A 21,791-nucleotide genomic window follows, 5' to 3' on the forward strand; every position below is an offset into this window, starting at 1 on the left:
TTTTTCACTCAAAATAAAATGGAAGCTGGCTTCGTTCTACCTCCCGCTGGTAGTCGATTAGATAAAAAAAAGAAAAGAAAAATGAATAATAATAATAATAATAATAATAATAATAATAATAATAATAATAATAATAATAATAATAATAATAATAATAATAATAATAATAATAATAACAACAAGAACAATAATCTATGTTCACGATGATAGAAATTCTTTTCAAAAAAAAAAAAAAAAGAGTATTAAAAGGACAGTTTGACGTAAAAGCACCCACGCACAGAGAAATTTCATCGAGTTTGGAATATCGACAGAACGTAGATAACGGTTAGTAATTTTCTACCTGGTTAACCAATACCGTATGAGTTTCTCAATCTTTCCGTTCGTAACATTAGCCACCCTCGCAACTATTCGCACCCTGTTGCACGAGGTCCCATGTGGCCTGAGCTGATAAGCACGAAATTGTGTTTTCATCGAATTTACAGAGCGTATCTGCCTGTATAAAAGGAGAACCCTCGGGACTAGCAGCATCAGCAGCTCTCCAGAGCTCAGAGGAAGAACATCTTCCGAGTTTCAACATTTTCTTCTCCAAAGAGACGAAAACGAAGATCTTAGAAATCATCAAATTTCTAATCAGTACAGGTAAATAAAAACTTCTTTATTATCTCGAATATTTTTCTCGAATATTTTATCTCGAAGACACTTTGTAATCTTCATATAGACATAAGATTTTATGAAAAATTTATTAAAAGAAAAAGATTAAAGTAAAATCTGTCTTATCTTTTGTATTAAAACACTGTGTGATGAGTGTTATGAATATGATATTCATCTTTAAGTCAAATATTTAAGTATTTATACAAACTAATATCATTTTAACGTAGAATGAGGCGTACAAGGCACGTGGTCTTACCCGTGCGGTCCTGGCAGTATATCGGCTTACTGCTAGTATCACTGGCATGCGTGACTTTCGGTTTGGTAGCTAGAGATAGAGAAGGACAAGCAGGAAGTCTGACTGGTCCTGAACTCCTTCATCGTGCCCCTCATAAGTATATTTCCTTTCGTTATTATAATATTATATTTAAAGAATTCGATAATTCATCTTTCATATTTTCATTTAATTTATATACATACATACATATATATACATATATATATTATATATATATTATATATATATATTTTATCACACACATACATATATATATATGTGTGATAAAAATATTTAATAATTCTATTTTTTTGTTTATTCTAAAAAATAAAAAAGAAAAATACAAATAAGTTCCTTTATATTTCTATACATTTAATTTCAAAATATCATGGATTTTCCAGCGTGGACGTTTGCCCGAATTTGAATCCTTTGGCAACATCTTCGATCTGTCTTGGTCTTTCGGAAAAACAAAATCTCGCTTTGAAAAATAATGAAAGGAAAGAAATCGGTTCCGATATCGTTCGAGTCGAGCGTAAAAAATCGACCGAATCGTGTATCAATAGGAACACACTTTTAGAAAGAAGGCATAGAACGATGAACGAACGTTCTTTCTATCCAACAAAGAGACTGTCACGTTCTTTGGAACGAGTCGATTCAAGGATTGAAAACGTTCGATTGTCTTATCGTTATTCGCCAAATTCGGAAATGACTCGAGATGTAACGGATCGTACGAGAAAACTATCAAGAAGATTGTCCAATGATAGATCTCGGTCTATGGAACGTCGCGAGGAACATGGAATCAAACGAACAGACGGACAAAGAACTCTTGATAATCGTGAATTGAAAGAACGAAGAGAACGATTCGAAATAGACACACGTAGAAAGTTCAATTCTCGAGCTATCGAAAAAAGAGAGATCAGAGGACATCTTCGAGAAAACATTGAAAGTCGAACGATCAGGGAGAATCAAAAAAGTATTCGAGAAAGGACTCAAGATCGTAGATCGAACTCTGTAGAAAGACAAGAATTCAGAAGGGAAAATATGGAACGGCGTTTGATAAAAGAACGATATGCTAACGATCGTAGAAATTCTCGAATCGATAGTTTGGACCGTCGATCGAATGTAGATGCAGAACGTAGGAATTCTCGAATGGATAATTTAAATCGCGAACGTCGATCGAGTGTAAGCACAGAACGTAGGAATTCTCGAATCAATACTTTAAATCGCGAACGTCGACTGAGCGTAAATGAAGAACGTAAAAATTCTCGAGCAAATACTTTAAATCGCGAACGTCGATTGGATATAAGCGCAGAACGTAGAAATTCTCGACTTGATACCGTTAATATACAACGTGGATCGAACTTAAACACAGAACGTAGAAATTCTCGACTTGATACTTTTAATCGCGAACGTCGACTCAGCGTAAGTGAAGAACGTAAAAATTCTCGAGCAAATACTTTAAATCGCGAACGTCGATTGGATATAAGCGCAGAACGTAGAAATTCTCGACTTGATACCGTTAATATACAACGTGGATCGAACTTAAACACAGAACGTAGAAATTCTCGACTTGATACTTTAAATCGCGAACGTCGATTGGATGTAAGCGCAGAACGTAGAAATTCTCGACTTGATATTATTAATAGACAACGTGGATCAAGCCTAACGACCGAACGTAAAAATTCTCGACTTGATACTTTTAATCGCGAACGTCGATCAAATATGGACGCAGAACGTAGAAATTCTCGAGCCAATACTTTAAATCGCGAACGTCGATTGGATGTAAACGTAGAACGTAGAAATTCGAGACTTAGTACTGTTAATACCGAACGTGGATCGAACTTAAGCGTAGAACGTAGAAATTCCCGACTTGATACTTTTAATCGCGAACGTCGATTGGATGTGAATGCAGAACGTAGAAATTCTCGACTTGATACTGTTAATAGCCAACGTGAATCAATTATAGACGCAGAACGTAGAAATTCTCGAGTCGATACTTTAAATCGCGAACGTCGATTGGGTGTAAGTGCAGAACGTAGAATTTCTCGACTTGACATTGTCAATAAGCAACGTAGATCGAGCCTAACCACCGAACGTAGAAATTCTCGACTTGATATTTTTAATCGCGAACGTCGATCAAACGTAGACGCAGAACGTAGAAATTCTCGAGCCAATACTTTAAATCGCGAACGTCGATTGGATATAAGCGCAGAACGTAGAAATTCTCGACTTGATACTGTTAATAGACAACGCGAATCAAGCCTAGCCATCGAACGTAGAAATTCTCGACTCGAAATTTTTAATCGTGAACGTCGATCAAGCGTAGACGCAGAACGCAAAAATTCCAGACTCGATATTTCTAATCGCGAACGTCAATCAAATGTAGACACAGAACGTAGAAATAGCCGACTTGACACTCTTAATCGCGAACGTCGATCGTTAAGTATGACCGACCGAACACGAACCCGAAAGATCCAGGAAAATCGATACGATCGAGAATCAATTCTTTCGAACTCGTTAAAAATTAGAAAATCTACCTCTCGCGATAATACACCAGCCGATCGAAAAAATTTCCGATCTGAAATTAGAAACATAAGATTTAATTCGTTGGAACGGCAACAATCTGGTAACAGACTCGAGAATTCACGATTTGAACGAAGAATGATCGATAACGAAGATCGCAAACTCCACGATCGTCGTACTCGTTCGGTCGACCGACGAAATACGAACACATTAAATCGCAATAACAGACATCTCGATTTAGAACGTAGAATATCAATTGATCGTGCATCCGAATATATAGATCGCCGTGATAATAGACGCGAACTTGTTAACCGTTTATCACGATCTCCGTTCTCTGATCGAAATTCTCGAAGAGAAATCGATCGTACTAGAGTCGATAGATCGTCGGAATCTAGAGATAACAACGAACAACGCAATATTCTATTGAACCGCCGAATTATGGAAACACCGAAACTAAATCGTCGCGAAGTTAACACTCCGAGACGTACGATTCGATCTTCAAATATTGAAAATCTTCGAAATTCTCTTCGTTACTCTCTCGATCGATCCTTAGATCGTACGAATAGAATCGAACGTTTCTCGAACAAACGATCGAACGAAAAATTGACCGAACGTAGATCAACCCTAGGAGAAATCGCCGATGAGATTTCATTTGTGGAACGAAGACGAACGCAATACGGACAACGTCGCATTTCAAGAACATTAACACCCGAAATTTCGGATCGTAGATCATTTGTTGCACGAGAATATCAAGTTTCCAAGCAAGGAAAAAGATTAAGCCGCTCGTTCGATAATTTAAATCGATTGAATTCCAACGAAAGACGCGAATCTGTCGAAAGTAGGCGCTTCGGAACGGACAACGATCGTAGATCATCTGTTTTATCGACCGACCGACGAGACACTCGACGACAACGAGAAAATCTTGCACGAACTTCCGTTTTACTTCGTACGACTAATCTCCAAGAACGACGACGTTTCAATACAAGGATTCAAGAACGATATAATAGAAAAATCGAAAGGACGATCGACGAAAGACGTAAATCCAATGATCCTAGCTTGGCCGGTAAAATAGAACGTTCTATGGAATTACGATCCCGTGATCAACGTAGAAATGTTCGTTCGAATTTGATAGTAACGCGACATAACGATTCACAAATACGATACATCGATCCACTTAACCGAGAAGAAAATGTCGATTTTGATATAGGCTTTAAATTGATCGAACGATCTCGAAACAACGTTAACAAGAGATCTTCGTATCGAAGATCAGTCGATCTTAGACAATCTAATTCTCTTCGTGAAAAAAGCAGGACCTCTGAAACGTCTACTTATCATCGAAATACGATTTTCGTTCCTATGATCGATCGTGATCGATTAGATTTAATAAGAGAAGGAGCGAAGACCAGACGATTATTTAATACAAATCGCCGAACTCTGATAATGTCTCAAGAATTCAGAAATAACGAATACGGAAGGAAAACTAGAATGATAGCGAACTTACTAAAAACGAACGTCCTCTCGAACTATGATTCCTCTTTTGAAATTATACGACAAACTTTCATAATCATCATTTGTATCTTATATGGATCATCGATGTCTAAAAATAATAAACTTTTTACAGGGTAAGTCAAGTTAAATAAGTTATTTCATAAATACTATTAATCTACTAATCGTATTAATATCTATATGCAATATTTCAATGTTTCTTCATTATTTTACAGTAATCTAATGGAAAGTATTCGCAAATTTGCATTATGGTAAAGATTTTACGTCGATACTTTGCTACTTCTAACATGCTACTTCTATGAACCTGCTCGTCGTTGCTGTAATATATCTACATATTATTTATATGTTATCTATATATATTAGAGTATATCTGCAAATATTCGTCTATGCAGTTAATGTAGAACACAAAGAAATAACAAAGTAATATATATATATATGAAGTATATTTTTTGTGCGAATAAATTGTTCAAACGAAAGTAATATCTGTTTCTATATCTTCATTCCTATACCTTAATTTTATATCCTATACATTAGAATTTATACTATTAAATGACATTATTTTACACATATTTATAAATTTATTCATATAAAACAGAGAATGTAAAGTTTGGCCAAACAGTCTAGGAACGAATGAAATCATCTTTCTATACAATTATTGAGAATATTTCATTTTTTATATTACAAGATCATATGGAAATCATAATAACGTTTGATATACTGGTGCCACGTAAAGATGGCTTCTCTACAAAACATCTAAATACGTATTCTAATCTTTTTTCTTTTTTAATAATAGCTTCTATTTTCTCGTAAGTATTTTCATTGTCATCGTTAGTTTCCAAATCTTGTAAACATCTACAATTTATTTGATTATACCGGCCAACTGAAAGGGAAAATAATAAATTATTTTTCTTTTTCATATTTGTTTGATTTATTTTAACTGCATTTAGAAATGAAAAATCACAGACTTACTCTCCTTTCTTAATTCTTTGATCTTAAAATTCCAGTACTGTAAAACTGTAAAACTAAGATATTGTGGGTCATAAATTTTCTTTTATAATAATAGATTGAATAAAAGTTATAATAATAGTTTGAAGTTTACTACTGGTTACTTTAGATTTTTTTGAAGAAGAAAATATTGTCTGCAAACGTCCCAAAGTTTGTATATGTTTCAAAATAGATTTCTTTGGAGAAACGCTCGGTTGAGCAAGTAGTAAAACGACGTACAACAATAGAAAAGATAAAACCTAGCTTTTTCTAAAATGTATAAAAGAAGAATTATATCCGGATGGATAGAAAAGTAGAACACGTATATATGTATAAAGAGTATTCCGTTTATAAAGATGTAAAGCCGAACTTTTTACGAAATAAATTTTTTTACTTGGATCGGTGATTGAAGAACCACAAAAAGAGATAAAAAAAATTCCTTACAGTATGCAACCTAACATCTAACAACCAGCGATACTCTTTAATTATTTAAAAATTTATAATATTTTTTAATAATAATAATGACTTCATATGGCATGTCGTTGAACATTTTTCTCATCAAATGTTCATCGAACTATGAAAAGAATGTAATTTCATCTAAAAGTATTAATTTGACTTTAAAATTTCCTCCGCCATTAAATCTACAAAAAAAAAAATAATTGATACGATATGATGTATCTCTTTATATTAAAGAAATCTGTAAAAGAACTTTTTTGATATAGTTTTTTATAAAATATACCAATTTTCCAAGATAAACGGGACATCGAAAAATGGTGAATTAAGATTTATATTCATTATAATATTTGTTCATAATTTTCTATATATTTATATTGTTTATTTTTATGATTTATGTATTAAATATTGTTTTGAAACATAATGCTATTTTCATATTATCACCCTCTGGACTTTTTTATTGCTATTATATAATCTTTATGTACAATCCCGTATCGATTATTATTTTTATACTTTGCATATTAAAGATTTTACAAGAAGTAATTAAAACGAAAGAATGTGGAAATATATAGCTAATACATATAGATCATTGAACTCGTAAATTGTTGATTGTAAAAATCGATGTATATTAATTGAAGATTCAATGGAATATTCATTCAAAACTGATTAAACAAATAAATGTTTCTACATAAATTAATATTCAGTGTTAAAAGAAGTCTATCGTTCATCCAATTATATTTTATAAGTAGTACTCTAGCAAATTTAGAAATTTTATTATTAAGCTAACATAGTATGTGAAATATAATTAATATGAACATTATAAGTATTAAATAACACGCTATTATTTTATCACATATTTTTTATCATGAGTAATGTGTTCGTTCAAGTATTTGGATTATAAAAATTGTTACTAATATCAAACAAATATTTCGAACGAACACTAAGTATGAAGGCAATCGCTAGAAAAGTATTTTATTATTTATGATTCAGAAAGCAATAATACGATATATATATATATACATACATACATACATATATATATATATATATATATATATATATATATATATATATATATATACGTATTGTAAATAAAAATAATAGAATCTACACAGATATAAATTTGATAAAGTTTATCCAAAATAAAACACAATTAAAATCGTTTTGATTTATCCTAAAATTCAACAGTATGTACGTTCTAGCCATAAATTAAAAATTGTACAAGTCATGGATTATTATTTTTGATTTAATTACGTATATATAAAATTGTTTAATATAACGTATCCTATAAATGTTTCCTATCAACTACTCGAAACTACAATTTTGTGCTAAGTCTTTCCATTATTTTATTTGTTCATATCAAATCACATTTGAAAAAAAGAAGATAATTTTCTCAACAGTCGTGTCTTCTTTTTTTCTTCTTCTTCTTCTTCTTCTTCAAAAAAGAAAAAGAACATACTGGACATTACTTTTTCATATATTTTCGAAATTATCGTTACACTCTTATATCTAAAGAAATTTGAAGACAATGTTATCTAATCTAGAAATAGATCAGATACACTTTATAAAACAATGTTATACACAATATGTAACATGATTTTCATTCTTTTCATCTCTCGAATATTTAAATATACAATTTCTCGTATTGAAAAAGTGATCTATACGAATCATAAATTAAAAAAAAAAAAAAGTAGAAAAAATCGATACATCCAACTATTTGAAAAAATATTACGAAGGATAGTTTGATAGTAAATATATTAAGAATAATATTTGTCATATAGAACTATTAAACTGGCTCAAGTAGATATGTACAAACTTGAAAAACCATTTAAGTTCGTTCTACTATCAATCTTTAGTTTCACCTATACGAATAATAATATAATTGAATAACGTAGTAGCGAAACTTCGTGATGTAGCACATTAATCATGGAATATATCAACAGGTTCTTTTTTAATAAAAACAAGCAGCGATTACACGAGACAGAAATTTTGCAATTTTTTTTCTGTCTTTTTTGTTTTCTATCTTTTTTCTCTTTTTTTTTTTCTTTTTTATTTTATTTTATACTATTCGTACACCGTATACTAGAAAAAGAATTCGACTCGTGTAATCGCTCCACTTAATTAGCTTAAGTTATACATTTAGATGAAAATTTGAATTTTCTAATTAGAATAAATAAAATATACATCTCTGATGAATTCTTCATTACACTATGGAGGCCGGAATGCGTTAAATTGTGCGATTGTTTATATGTATGTGTGCTATATATAAATACATCTACTTTGGCGAGATCATTTAAACTACAAATGCGTAGAGTCTTTTAGCAATGAATGAGTTCCTTCACTCTGGTACGAATGATACAACCGCAAATATGAATTCGTTGATTATGAAATACCGAGTATGAATGGAACTCGGATAAATATGACATAAATATAATTCTGAAGAAGATGACAACTATTTACAACAATCTTCAAGAAAGGACATTATAAAAAACTAGATTCTACCTAACTCTGGAAGATAGACGTGTAAGTAAATCTCTATGTAGTGACGCAATCTATTACTTCGTCGAGTCGCAGTTAATAAAATAACGAATAATTAACATTTCACGTATACATGTGTTTATAAATTTGAAATCCAAAAGGTTGGAACACATTTAATGCTAATGTATGGCTAATATAAAGTAAATAAATTAATATTCTTGATCCTGTTATTAAAAATAAATTTGTAAATTTGTCAAAATCAAAGCTTTTAACTTATTATTATTTTGGCTAACTCGTTGCATATATATATATATATATATATATATATATATATATATATATATATATAAAATGGCAAGCAGGCATAAGAGAGAAGACAAGGAGATTTAATAACGTATATAACTTCGTTGATAGCTATATAGTAACTACTATCTTATTAGTAGTCGTATCTTTGGCAGTGATGAAAAATCTCATCGATTTTCATAAGAAGTTTCTTGATATTTATATTCGCGGCGATAAAACTTCTGTAATAGTCTCAACATCGATTGATGCAATAGCGAGAAAAGAAAAATACACGGCTAAAGCTAATATTAATTATATCATGGACGTTAGACTTTGGCCATGGTTTTTCCTCGACGTGATTCATACGAAACAAATCATATCGATCGACAAACGAAACAAGCACCACATATATGACATTATGTGATGTTACAATCACGTGCTTAACAACAGTCTTATGGGCACTTTGAAAAGACACATTAAATGCGTGTCAGCGTTAATGAGAATTGGCAATTTCTTGTAACATTGCAAGAATATGATCAAGTTCTTGGCGAAAGTAACAAAGCTGTCGATTTTTACCCTTTTCATTCTTACAGTCTTTACACTGCGTACGATTTCTAAGCAAATTACGTACCAAAGACTGTAAGGTCATTTCGCGACTTTCATGCCTCTGCTGAAGAATTGTAATTTTGTCCTGTAGTAATTGTAACTGCTCAGTTCCCTATAACAAACAGAGTATCAACCGAAATGAGAAAGACCACTCACATCGGCTATTTACATACCGGTGTAGAAAGATATTTAACTTTCTCATTTAGCGTTTTCACTTTATTCTCTAAATGTTCTCGTTCAGCCTTTAACACAACCACCTGTTCCTTGTAATCCCTTAATTTATCAATTTGTTCCTTCAGATGAGTAATTACAGCTACCTGTGTATTAACCTGTCCCTAAAAGTTTTAAAATTATAATAGAGTTAATATCAAAATGTACAATTTTAAAACATTAATACAGTGATAGAGTCGCTAGTTTAAAAAAAAAAAAAGAGAGAGAAAGAAAGAAAAATAGGAAGAAGAATAAAAAATCAAATTATACAAAGTAATTGTAAAACATTAATAAACATTAATCCGATGTATAAATTATATGTAAAGCATATAATATAAATATCGTGGAATAATGATTAAAAACAAGAAAAAACGCTATTCGCAAGCCTACAAACCTGTAATTTTACCACTTTAGAATCTCCAAATTTGATGCTATATTCCTTCACAAGAGTAGCCATTTCTCGTTCATGTTCTTCCTGTAGAAGATTCAAATCATGAAGTCTCTTGTTTTTCAGTGCCATGAAGTCCTTATTTATTTTGCTCAGTTCTTCCTTTAGAATTTCATTATCGTTCAATAATTTTTTTATCAAGGCATTGTCAGTAGTTTCTGTATAATGCATTGGATCATATAATTTATGAGTAGACGCGGTTAATCGTGAACCCTGATCTGTCGCATGTCCATTTTGATATATGTTTGAGTTCTGATCATTACCTTCTGTAGATCGCGAACCCAACAATTTTGCATTAGCTTTTTCAAGATCTGCACTTTTGAATGTCCTACGATCATTTAAAAGTTTCTCACGTTCTTTCTGTAATCGTCTATTAGTCTTTTGTAACTCCTGATATTCTTTTGTAAGCTTAGAAACTGCCCTATCTTTATTTGAAAGTTCCAATTTAAGTCCACGTATCGTTGCAATCAGATGAGCATCTTCTTTTGGATTTTGTGATTTTGGACCAACCTTTACAATTCTTTGATCCTTTCTTTCCTCTTTATCGATTGATAAAGACCTTTCATCTTTCTTATATGTTTCTACTCCTTTACTTTCACTGGTTTTAATAGTTGTTTGTGTAAACATATCATTGTATACCTTTTGATTTGCAACAGTTGCTTCTAGTAATTTAGCTTCTAATTCTGTTATCTGCAAAGTATACTTTTCTTTCATATCAGAAAACTTTTGCTGCAAGTCGAACAACTTTTGCTGTGAGATATCTTCTTTGCTTTCAATTTCTTTTTCAAGAACGGCTATTCTCTCTTCAAGAAGTTTTACTTTTTCAGTACCTATTTTGTCTTGTTCCGAATTAGCAGTTAATATTAAAGCAGATACCGAATCTGGATTTTTTCTTTTAAGAATACGTTCCATTTCACGTACCTGTCTGGTTAAATCCATAATTTTTTTGTTATCAAGTATTACTTGATCCTTCAACTTTTGTGTAAGTTGCTTCTCACGTTCAACGTGATTTTTAGCAGTCTGTAATTTTTCTTGAAGATTACCTTCCTTAACTCTAAATTCTAAAAGCTCCTTCTCTAAGGGTAGAACCTTTTGTTGAAGTTTTTCAAATTCTAATTTTGTTGTGCGTAATTGATCACTTTTAGAACTTAATTTTATATTTAGTTCTTCCACTTGTTTTTTCAAGTCAACCTCTACCTTGGTCATCGCCTGTAACCTGTCTGTAATAAAATCATTCTTTGCTCTAAATTGTTCTTTAAACATTTCCAACTCGTCATTAAGTAAACCATTTTGTTGTATCAAATCATCGTTCTTCAAAGTACAATCAGCATTTTTCTCTTTAAGCTCAGAAACTTCTAAATTTAATTTTAATGCATCTTCCTCTAAATCTTTAATACGATCTATTAAACGTTGCATTTCGTTCATTTCTAATGTGCTAGATTTCTGCTTTTGCTGCAACTTTTTTATTTCTTCCTGCATACGTTTTGTATCTTGTATCAACTTTTTATTCTCAGCTTCATACGTACGAATTACATTTTCTAGCTTTTCTATCTCTTGTTCCAAAACGATAACCTTAGCATCCGACTTTGAATGAATTTTTTCATGTTTTTCATTTAAAGACAGTTCATCTATTTTTGCTTTCAAAATTATATTCTCCTTTCTTAATGCAAACAGCTCTTCCTCAAAAGACAAACGCATATTATCTATTTGACTTTTATATAATTTCACTTCAGATTCCAACTGCTGCTTTAATAAAATATTTTTATGTTTTTCTTCACGACACGAGGCTTCCCAATCTTTTTTTATTACGTTCTGCTTTGTATCACCACCAGCCATAGGACTTTCAGGTGAAGATCTAAATTGAGAAGATCTACATGGTAAACTTAATGTGGAACCAGCTTTTTCTATATCACCCTTTGACTGTGAGAGAGTTTTACTTCTAGGTAAAAACTTTGAGACAGGCTTGGATTGTATTTTTGGTTTCAATATAGGAGATTTCTTAACTACTAATGGATTTGCTTTCCTTGTAACGTCTGCAGATTTTGGAACTTTTATATTTTCTTGAGAGTTCTTTAATTGTGGTTTACAGATTTGATCATAACTTTTAGATTTACAGAATCTAATTTCTTTCTTCTGATTCTTATTATCTGGAGCATTAACAACACGACTACTTTTTGGCAAATCCGATACACGTTTCCGCCAATCACGTAGATAAGAATCTTTGCTATTAACTCGAGAAGTTTTTTCCGAACTGGCTGTATTAGTTTTAATCTTTGTGTTAGTTTCCTTTATAATGGATTCCTTATCACTTTCTAATTTATTCTCTTTTTGTATATTTTCGTTAGACTTTTCAGCGATGAGTTTAGGAATAGCATCTGCAAACAATTCTAATCTAGGAGTAAGTCCCACAGTATACAATTCATTTTTGGAATTGACAACTTTTTTATTGTCATCGTTCGTATCAGTAACTTTGGGAGAAGTCTGATCTATCTTATGTAATACAAACTGATCATGCGTTCGTTTAGTAGAATAAGAAGCATCAATTATTTTTCTATCGTCTAACTGTTGAACTTCTTTGGATTCCCTTAACTCTAGTTCACCCGTTTTGTGCTCTGTTCCTTTAATATGAGTATGAGGTAGTTCCTTCTCCAGTATTTCAGAAATTTCTTTCTCTGGAAATTCTGGGCTCTTATCGATAGTTGATTGTCCCTCCACAGTAGAAATACCATCTCCTCTTGTTGATTTTAAAAAAAGATCATATATTGGAATAGTTTCTTTTAATTCTTGTTCTTTTTTATCGCTTTGACCTTGTAACAATTTTAAAAAATGTGAAAAATCTTCTTGTCCAAAGCTAGAACTTCCTGACATGCCACCTTCTAGCCTTTCTTTAGATCTTTTCAGAAGGTTTTCAAAAAAATCTTTATCGACATCCGTTATTTCTTTTTGCAAACTATCTTTACTTTCGCTCATTTTTTTAATACTTTTTAATTCTTCTGATCTTGAATGTCTTTCAATCGGATCATCTAAATCAGAACTACTAGATATTTCTACTTTCTGTTCTTCAAATTTTTTTCTTTGAAATTCTAATGTCTTAGGAGGTCGCAAAACATTGACATTCTCATAAACCACTTCAATTCCAGGACTAGTATCCCTTTTCTTTTCATATTTCGGACTTTTCTTAATCTTCTCTGATTCCTTATGTACTTCTTCCTTTATCAACTGAAAAATATCTTCCTCTAATTTTCTAACTCTACTTAAATCTTCCTGATTATCTTGATCATTGTCAGGAACTAAAGTTTCAGACTTTGATATGCTCTTTGATAAATTACTAGTATTTTTGAGTACAAGTTTTTCAGCCTCTTCTAGCAATTCTTCTACAGACTTTTCCTCTTCCGTATGATGCTTACTTGAACTTCCAGATTTTGCGTTGTCTGGAGCAGAATTTGGACTTAAAGCCCCAGCAATTCTGCTCATTTCTTCTAAAATGCTACCTATATCTTCGTCGGTCGCATCTGTATAAAAGAAAAATATTAGAAAAAGTTCGAGTAATATCTCAAGATACTTAACAAAAATATATAAAAAATAAAAGATATTACAATCTCGTAATATAATACGTACTTTCAAAATCTGATTGATATTTGTCGAAAGCTACAGAAGCTAGTATATCACATAATGTGTCGTCCTTATCTTTAACCTCTCCTTCGCTTTTATGCATAATCTAAATGTACAAATAATGTATTAAAAAACCTTGCATATATTTGAATTAAAAACAAATCGAATATCATTGTTCCTCACTTTGCACATTTTTTCTTTCTCAAGAAATTCCTTCATAGAAGAACTTATGTCTGGTGAAGGTGTAGGTGTTTTCTTCGTCTTCATTTCTATAGCTTTAGTATTTGTGATTTCAAGACGCGTATCTGGCCTTTTTAACCACCATTTTTCTTCAAGATTTATTTCACTGTCAGGTGGAGGTTCCGGTTCTTTTACCAATTTAGGTTTTTCTTTTATATGTATCGAGTTTTCACCTACGCTCAAACTTATCGAAGATCCCAAAGAATCGTCTTCGGTAAACTGTAGAACGATTTAAATAGTAAAAAAAAAAAAAAGGAAAAGAGTAAAGAAAATAATTTTTTTAATCAGACGTTATAAAAAATATCATGAAAATATAAAATAGCAATAATTTACTTAAGAAATAAATTATTTCGAAGTTCGCGAAAAAATTTCAAGGTTATAATCCAAGAATATTAAAAAATAATAAAATAACTTACGTCTTCCACAGAAGGAGATTCTTTTGGCTGTGAAAACATCACAACTTTTTGCACAATCAAATATTAAACTATAATACAATAAACGATCATATTTTTGAGTGAATTAACACCTGCGTCACTTTGTTTGTTTGATATTTGTAATCGTGCGCAACATCACAGCGACCTCTACTCGGTACTATAAAATTGTTTTTTTATTATCCTGGCCGTATCTTTTAACCGTATCTTTTAAGTAAATGCTATCAAACGTATTTATCCTGGATAAAAATTATTTCCAAAAAAAAAAAAAAAAAAGAAGTTATTCAATTCGAAATGATCATCGTACGCCCGCGCTCGCACGTGAGACAAAGTAAAAAGAATATTCTTTTTAACAAACTCATATTATCATATTACAAAAAAAAAGAAATTGTATGTATGTGTGTATATATATATATATATATATATATATATATATATATAATAGGGAAATAATATTTATTAAACAATAGAATAAATGACAAAATATTTTAATTTATGATCAACCCTCGATCGATTGTTGATTGTCTTACGATTAAATATCAAAGAATAACAGATCGTAATCTAACGAGTAAGTACCAACGTTAAAAACAATCATTGATAAGAACGATTATTTCTTTTTTTTTTCTTTTCCTTTTTGTTCTTTTTTTTTTTTGTTTGTTTCACCATAACGTCGGATCAAACAGCGATTTTTTATTTATCCATATTCGTTCGATAAGGTTTTTATACATTTTTTTTTATTCTTTCATTTCTTTATTAACGCTTGGAGTGCCAAGTATATTTTCAGGTTAGTCTTAGCAATGACTAAAAATTTATAAGTATGTAACGAACGTTTACCTTGATTTTTCTTAGGTAATCGAAGTTAAAATTTTTTTTCTAATCGCATTACAAAAAGGAATATTTAATCATCAGTCGACGTATAAGTATCTAATGAAATAATTTAAAAAAAAAAAACTACGTTACTAAACATTTACTTGTAAAAAATATGCATCTTTCTTTCTCGCTCAATCGTGAATGAATAAACGTGACACTCTAAGTGTTCAATCTTTTAAAACGTCCTATTTTATATTTTTACTAAAACATGCAAATGTCGAAATTATCGTCCTATTCCATCGATTTATATGGTATTTAATGCACATTGTATTCGTGATAGAATAATTCGCATACGCAATTTGATTGTTTCTATTATAAATTCGATTTGAAATAGAAAATCTATTTTCTTTTCTTTTTTTTTGTGATAATATACATAATCTCGCTTTTTAAAAAGTTTTTCGTTTATTGTTCATACCAGTTACCAGACACACGCACACATACAGGTAGCATAACTATATATATATATATATATATATATATATATATATATATATATATCACAAAAATCACAAAAATTAACCATGTAATCTATTTTATATCTTTTCTTTATCATAAAATATTTATATACATATATATATATTTGTTTTTTTTTTCAATTACAAAGGCGATATGTGAATCTCTATTTATATTCTTAAGCGTATTGCATTACATTTGTATCACGTCCGTATACTCTACGGATAAACAAGTAACAAGTAACAAGTATGTATGTATGTATTGTGTATGTATGTATGTATGTATGATTTATGTATGGTATGTATATATATATGTATGTATATATGTGTGTTGTATATATGTATATATTTATATTTATTGTATGTATGTATGTATGTATGTATGTATGTATTTATATATTTTTCTGCACGAAGAAATAGTAATGATAGTAATTAGTAAATGATTTGCATCTTTAAACAAAAAAAAATATATGTACGTATGGTCCGTATTTATCGTTCATTATCTCAATACTCTAAGATACGACTTGTTAATCAGAAGAAAAAAAGAAAAAAAAAAAAGAAGAAGAAAAAAATATATATAAAGGTACTATCTTTAAAATCAACTTTACAATTGCTTTGGCCTTACGCATTTATCATAATCTATCGACGAATATATCTCTTTTCAACACACGATATGTCAATATTAATCTCCGTATATACAAACTCTTAGATAGTTTAATAAAAATGTTAACGCGCGCGCGCGCACACATACACGTGCACGATCGATTGAGTTGTATGGTATACGTGTACGACATATGGGTAATGAAAAATACGTTAACCTTTGTGCTATATCATAATACAAAATAGAAATAAAAGTAAAAATTAAAAAGGAAAAAAAAAATGAAGGAAGAGATCATCGTACCTAATAAAAAGAAGAGAGAAGACAAAATGAAAGGAAATAAAAAAAAAGAAAAAAAAAAAAGACAGAAAGAGAAACAGAGAGAGAAAGAGAGATCAACCGTAACAAGAATGCAACTTGTAAAGTTCTTTGTTTGCGAAACTTATATTACATTGTTCGCAATAATGTTTCAGGTTAACAGATGAAGGAACATTTGTACTAGAAGAAGAATTATCATCGATATTCGAAAGATCTTTCTTAATCTTTAGATCGTTTCGAGACTTAACTTGTTTCGCGTTACGTCTCGATGCCTCTGGCAATATATCGACATCGGCAGGAAAGTTTTTGATTTTACCACTTCTAAGATAAAAATTATGACTCCTTAAATATTTTAACGATTGGCTTACCATAGGTAAACTCTTTTTACATTTCGCGACTATTTTATTCGATTTGCTTAATACCTTTGGCAAGGATTCTAATTTATCGGAGAAATGCGAACTATCCCTAGATTCTCGTAGATGACTCGTTGTCGGTACGAATTTCGATTCTGTAGTCTTCGGAAGAATTTTTGTAGGGGTAGGGTCGATACTTAGGGATGAATTTTTCATCGATTTACGCGTTTTATACTTCTCGGAATGATCGACAAGTATATTCTCGAGATCGTCGATGATTTCTTCCTTTATCTTCACTTTAACGTTCTTCTCCATAGATTTTGTCTTCTGTTTCGTTTTCTCCAATCTCCTCCATTCGTCCGTAATATTTTCAACTTTTTGTTTTTTACCACTAATAAGATTAATATCGTGCGATAACGGCCGATACAAACTATCCAAAGTCTTCCTTTTCCTTTCGTTATAATCGATCGTCCCTTTGCGCGGTCTCAACGTGCGCCCTTCGAAATTTGTTATCTTCTTCGTTTCTTCTTCTTCTTCTTCTTCTTTTTCTTCTTCTTCCTTTTCTTCCATCTCTCCGTCACCCTCCTCTTTCACATTTTCATCTTCATCCTCTACTTCCAACTCCATCTCTTCCATCTCTTCTTCCTCCTCCTTCTCGATTTTTATCGTTGGCGTAATACTTGTTGTTGCCTCCTCGGCCAAGGACGACGTCGTCCTACGAACATCGTCGCTTGACTTTGCACCGTTATGCACTTTAAAGGTACTATGTAATTTCTTCCTCGTTTCTACATAATTAACGGAAATTTTTCTAGGTCGTAAAATACAGGTCAAGGGATTCCTTAATACCTCACCTTTTATGCGACGATTTCTATAGATCTTATCGTCGTTCCCAGGTATATCCGTGCCGATCATTTCGTTCTTTCCTTCGGTTAAACTATTTATAGAAATTCTTTTGGAATACGGACTAGGTAAAATATCGTTTCTAATGGTTTCCAATGAATCATCAGCAACGGTTCTAGTTTCAACATTTCTTTCGTCATTCGTAGATTTCTCTGTAGGACAAGATCTTTTATATTCCTTTGATATCGATCGTTCCCTTTGATTTTTTTTATCGCAACAACATTGACAATAAGTTTTATATGACATCTTCTCGCGAATCCCACATGCTCTTGACGATCTATTCATAGGAAACGTCCTGGATTTCATGGAATCTATATAATCGACGTTCTTAACGATCGGATCCAAATCGTACATCTCGTAATCGATCGGCTCGACCTTGATCTTAACATTTTTTATTTGTACCATAGGTGTACCGATCCTTTCCTTCGATTCTTCTTTCTTCTTCATCCAGGACAATTGACTCTTTAAATGTGCATCCGTCTTCAAACAATTCAAATAAAATTTGTAAAATTCTTCGAGCTTGAAGCTACAGAGATGACACATCAACTTCGGCAATAAATCCATCTCGTGTACCTGAAATCAACAGATCCCTTTCTAACAAATATTACAGATTAATACAAAATTTATCGTTATATATCAATTGAAAATTCCTTCATCGATATCTCGAAAATCTCATTTGAACGTGTTTCGATAGTACTCGACGATATTTAAAACGACGATAAATATTATAGAAAAGTTTTCAAGAGCGAGGAAAAAATATATATATATTTTTACGTCTTCGTAATATTCCTAAAACTAATCTAACATGGCTCCTGGATAGAAAGAAAGTATAAAAAAAAAAAAAGAAGAAAGAAAAGAAAAAAAAAGAACACGATATACCTATGTATTTTTAATATTTGGCAAGACAAAAAAAAAAGAAAGAAAATCAATATACGATAGATGTAATTTGTCGATCAAAAAATTACGCAACGTCATTGATTATCGCTCTTTGTGTGTTTACAAGCACATTTTGCAGACGCGACGTCGCGATAACCTAACTTTTTGGCGGCCTACCCTTAAAGATCCAAGCGCGCCTATTTTCTGACTCGAATGTACACGGAGTTCCTATCTCAAAGAGTTTAACAATGCGCATCGATCGAATATATCGAGTCGCTGTTTCACCCTCGATCGGATTTTCATCGTATTAGGATCGACGAGAGGACGTGTCCGTCTACCGTGTACCGTAAATTCGAGTAAGTAGCCTAGTTGGAATATGAAAGTGAGGAGAGGTGCGAGGAGGAACGGAGAAGGAAGGAGAAAGAAAAGAGGAAAGAAGAAAGCGAAGAGGATCGACAGGGAATAAGAGAGAAAGAGAGATAGATAGATAGAGAGAGAGAGAGAGAGAGAGAGAGAGAGAGAGATACGGAAGATAGGGATATATCGCAAAAGGACCATAATAATAGCCACGTCTATGCCCGCCAAAGAATAAGAAGTTTCTAAGTTATATAGGTAAGAGTATAACAGCATCGGCTGCGAGAAAAACGGCACGTACCATGATCGGTAGAACGGCGTTGATCTTTCTGAGGTGGTTCTTCTTCTTGTCGAAGATATTTATGGAGATACCGGACTTGTTGCCGCATAGGCGGCACGCGTGGCTCGCCTCGAGGGTCTCCATAAAGCCCGATCGATCGTGCGTCGTGACGAAGGAGCACGAAGAAGAACGATCCTCGGTGGCTCTCTCACTCGCGGACGTTACGAGCTCGTGGATACTCGTGGGTCGCTCCCTCGCGCCACGATCTCGCATATGATTCGGCTTAGTTCGGTTTCACTCGGTTATCCTCGCCTTCGTTCGGTACTTTTCGACGTGACTTCCCGAGTGCGCGCTCTACACTCACCACCCGATAACGGCACTACCAATGGAACACTAAGCTTTAGAATCTATTTCCTACTACCCTACGCCCTACACGATTTACGATACAATCTTCCACAGTTTACGATTCCACCATTACTTTCCCCATACGTACGTACGCATGTACGCGTCAATCGGTACTGACCGCAAGCATTTTACGGAAAATATTCTAGTCATGATTAGTTCTAACGTCGATCGCGCAAGCGCGCTTTTGTCCCGCTTTGCCGCCACTCGAAAGAAGGGATCGAGCTGAAGTAGGTTGCATGTGAAAATAGAATTGATAGATCTCTTACCATATTTAACATCGATGTGCCTTCCTACTCTCTTTTTTATTGTTAATCAAATACCATTAATTCGATGGTGGTTTGAATATTTATTACTTTTTCTTTTTTTCATTTTCTACGGCGTCATAACGAAAAATTATGCATTGGAATTTTAAATAAAGCACTAGTTATTTGTAATTAAATAAGATAACGTTTAGGAACGTTTTATCGTATGTACTAATAATACAGACGCAATACAAACATTTATAAACTTTTGCTTTGAACGTATCGACTCTCATGTAAGATATATCGAACGCAATCGATAATTATCGAAGTACTGCGGATGACGCATCGCTAGTGTCGAGCAACTTCATCGAGCGTTGTTAGTAAAGCTGCGATAATTGATATTTATCTATTTATCGATTAATACTAAATTCTTCTGTAATGGAAACGATCGTAGAATCACAAGAAAAGCCTTTGAAAGAAAAGCAAGTAGAATGGAAGAAACGTTTGCGGGAACTTCATACCAAAAGGGTAAATAATTTGCACTTGAATGTATACTAACCTCAATTGCTTTGCTATTGTACTATACAAAGTGTTTTAATTCTGCAGAACGAAGCGAGACAAGAGAATCACAAAGAAGTTGTTGAGGAAGATAAAAGAAATAAACTTCCAGCAAATTGGGAATCAAGAAAAAGACAAGCCGAATGGATAATACAAGATGAAGCCGCTAGGAAAATTGCAGAAGAGAAGGGAGACGATTATGAAAGAATTAAATTACTTCATATAGATGCAACAGAAGCAGAGCGCATAGCAAGAAAAAAGAAAAACAAAAAGAATCCAGATCCAGGCTTTTCAGATTATGAACAAGCTGCTGTTCGTCAGTATAATAGATTAGTTAAAAATATTAAGCCAAATATGGAATCGTACGAAGAACTCAAAGAAAAACTTGGACCTGCATTTTATGGCGATAAAAATACAATTTTGCATGGCCTTCATGAAGATAAGAAAGAAGCAATCGATAAAATGGTTGACAATTTAGAAAAACAGTGAGTAAAATTTTCATTTTGATAGCATAAATCGATAAGTTTAAATTTTCACTTTGATGATATAAATCTTTTTTTTTAAATATACTAATGAATTGTATTTACCGTGATTTTTATAGGATTGCTAAACGAGAGAGGTATAGCAGGAGAAGAATGCACAATGATGATGCAGATATTGATTATATTAATGAACGTAATGCCAAATTCAATGAGAAGTTAGAAAGATTTTATGGCGAATATACCCGTGAGACCAAACTCAATTTGGAACGTGGCACAGCTATTTAACTTATTTTTATTGTATATAACTAGTACTTTAAGTGTTATTTACTTTTCAAAAAAAATAATTATAAATAAAAGATACATTATTTAAATATATTATAAATGTGTATCCATTTATTGCTTACC

The 21,791-nt window shown here is 32.0% G+C and overlaps 4 protein-coding genes across 5 annotated transcripts; 2 read left to right on the forward strand and 2 right to left on the reverse strand.

The window, feature by feature from the left end:
• Positions 1–507: 507 nt before the first annotated feature.
• On the forward strand, positions 508–5,438 carry LOC127066289 (trichohyalin-like). The gene is made up of 4 exons (XM_050999813.1): positions 508–639; positions 879–1,043; positions 1,327–5,070; positions 5,170–5,438. Exons 2-4 carry the CDS (start codon positions 880–882, stop codon positions 5,207–5,209), a joined length of 3,948 nt encoding a protein of 1,315 aa, XP_050855770.1. The 5' UTR covers positions 508–639; position 879; the 3' UTR covers positions 5,210–5,438.
• Positions 5,439–5,561: 123 nt separating this feature from the next.
• Positions 5,562–15,037, reverse strand: LOC127066288 (centrosomal protein of 162 kDa). 2 transcript variants are annotated; one of them, XR_007782351.1, is made up of 7 exons: positions 14,684–15,037; positions 14,211–14,486; positions 14,034–14,133; positions 10,362–13,927; positions 9,931–10,092; positions 5,924–9,869; positions 5,562–5,834 (listed from the first exon to the last, which is right to left on the reverse strand). XR_007782351.1 is itself a non-coding variant. In XM_050999812.1 (6 exons), exons 1-6 carry the CDS (start codon positions 14,720–14,722, stop codon positions 9,645–9,647), a joined length of 4,368 nt encoding a protein of 1,455 aa, XP_050855769.1. In that variant the 5' UTR covers positions 14,723–15,037; the 3' UTR covers positions 5,562–9,644. The 2 variants fall into 2 exon arrangements, 1 of the variants encoding a protein (XP_050855769.1); XM_050999812.1 differs by having other exon boundaries at positions 5,562–9,869.
• A 133-nt stretch (positions 15,038–15,170) lies between these two features.
• Positions 15,171–19,972, reverse strand: LOC127066291 (DNA ligase 1-like). The gene is made up of 2 exons (XM_050999818.1): positions 19,721–19,972; positions 15,171–18,762 (listed from the first exon to the last, which is right to left on the reverse strand). Exons 1-2 carry the CDS (start codon positions 19,970–19,972, stop codon positions 17,014–17,016), a joined length of 2,001 nt encoding a protein of 666 aa, XP_050855775.1. The 3' UTR covers positions 15,171–17,013.
• A 752-nt stretch (positions 19,973–20,724) lies between these two features.
• LOC127066297 (pre-mRNA-splicing factor Syf2) lies at positions 20,725–21,761 on the forward strand. Its single transcript, XM_050999839.1, has 3 exons — positions 20,725–20,874; positions 20,953–21,389; positions 21,506–21,761. The coding sequence occupies exons 1-3, from the start codon at positions 20,785–20,787 to the stop codon at positions 21,669–21,671; spliced, it is 693 nt and encodes a 230-aa protein (XP_050855796.1). The 5' UTR covers positions 20,725–20,784; the 3' UTR covers positions 21,672–21,761.
• The last annotated feature ends 30 nt before the right edge of the window (positions 21,762–21,791 follow it).

The sequence above is a fragment of the Vespula vulgaris genome, chromosome 9 (genome assembly GCF_905475345.1).
Source record: "Vespula vulgaris chromosome 9, iyVesVulg1.1, whole genome shotgun sequence".
In the NCBI taxonomy this organism is placed as follows: Eukaryota; Metazoa; Arthropoda; class Insecta; order Hymenoptera; family Vespidae; genus Vespula; species Vespula vulgaris.

What these genes read in the sequence shown, in the direction of transcription:
- LOC127066288 (XM_050999812.1), bottom strand. Translation starts at nt 14,722, where the DNA reads ATGTTTTCACAGCCAAAAGAATCTCCTTCTGTGGAAGAC. An exon ending in AGAAAGAAAAAATGTGCAAA is followed by an intron (nt 14,134 to 14,210) that starts GTGAGGAACAAT and finishes TTGTACATTTAG; the next exon opens with ATTATGCATAAAAGCGAAGG. An exon ending in CTAAAGTGGTAAAATTACAG is followed by an intron (nt 10,093 to 10,361) that starts GTTTGTAGGCTT and finishes TAAAACTTTTAG; the next exon opens with GGACAGGTTAATACACAGGT.
- LOC127066297 (XM_050999839.1), top strand. Translation starts at nt 20,785, where the DNA reads ATGGAAACGATCGTAGAATCACAAGAAAAGCCTTTGAAAGAAAAGCAA. An exon ending in GGGAACTTCATACCAAAAGG is followed by an intron (nt 20,875 to 20,952) that starts GTAAATAATTTG and finishes TTAATTCTGCAG; the next exon opens with AACGAAGCGAGACAAGAGAA. An exon ending in GTTGACAATTTAGAAAAACA is followed by an intron (nt 21,390 to 21,505) that starts GTGAGTAAAATT and finishes TGATTTTTATAG; the next exon opens with GATTGCTAAACGAGAGAGGT.
- LOC127066289 (XM_050999813.1), top strand. Translation starts at nt 880, where the DNA reads ATGAGGCGTACAAGGCACGTGGTCTTACCCGTGCGGTCCTGGCAGTAT. An exon ending in CTTCATCGTGCCCCTCATAA is followed by an intron (nt 1,044 to 1,326) that starts GTATATTTCCTT and finishes TGGATTTTCCAG; the next exon opens with CGTGGACGTTTGCCCGAATT. An exon ending in AATAATAAACTTTTTACAGG is followed by an intron (nt 5,071 to 5,169) that starts GTAAGTCAAGTT and finishes ATTATTTTACAG; the next exon opens with TAATCTAATGGAAAGTATTC.
- LOC127066291 (XM_050999818.1), bottom strand. Translation starts at nt 19,972, where the DNA reads ATGCGAGATCGTGGCGCGAGGGAGCGACCCACGAGTATCCACGAGCTC. An exon ending in ACGCCGTTCTACCGATCATG is followed by an intron (nt 18,763 to 19,720) that starts GTACGTGCCGTT and finishes TGTTGATTTCAG; the next exon opens with GTACACGAGATGGATTTATT.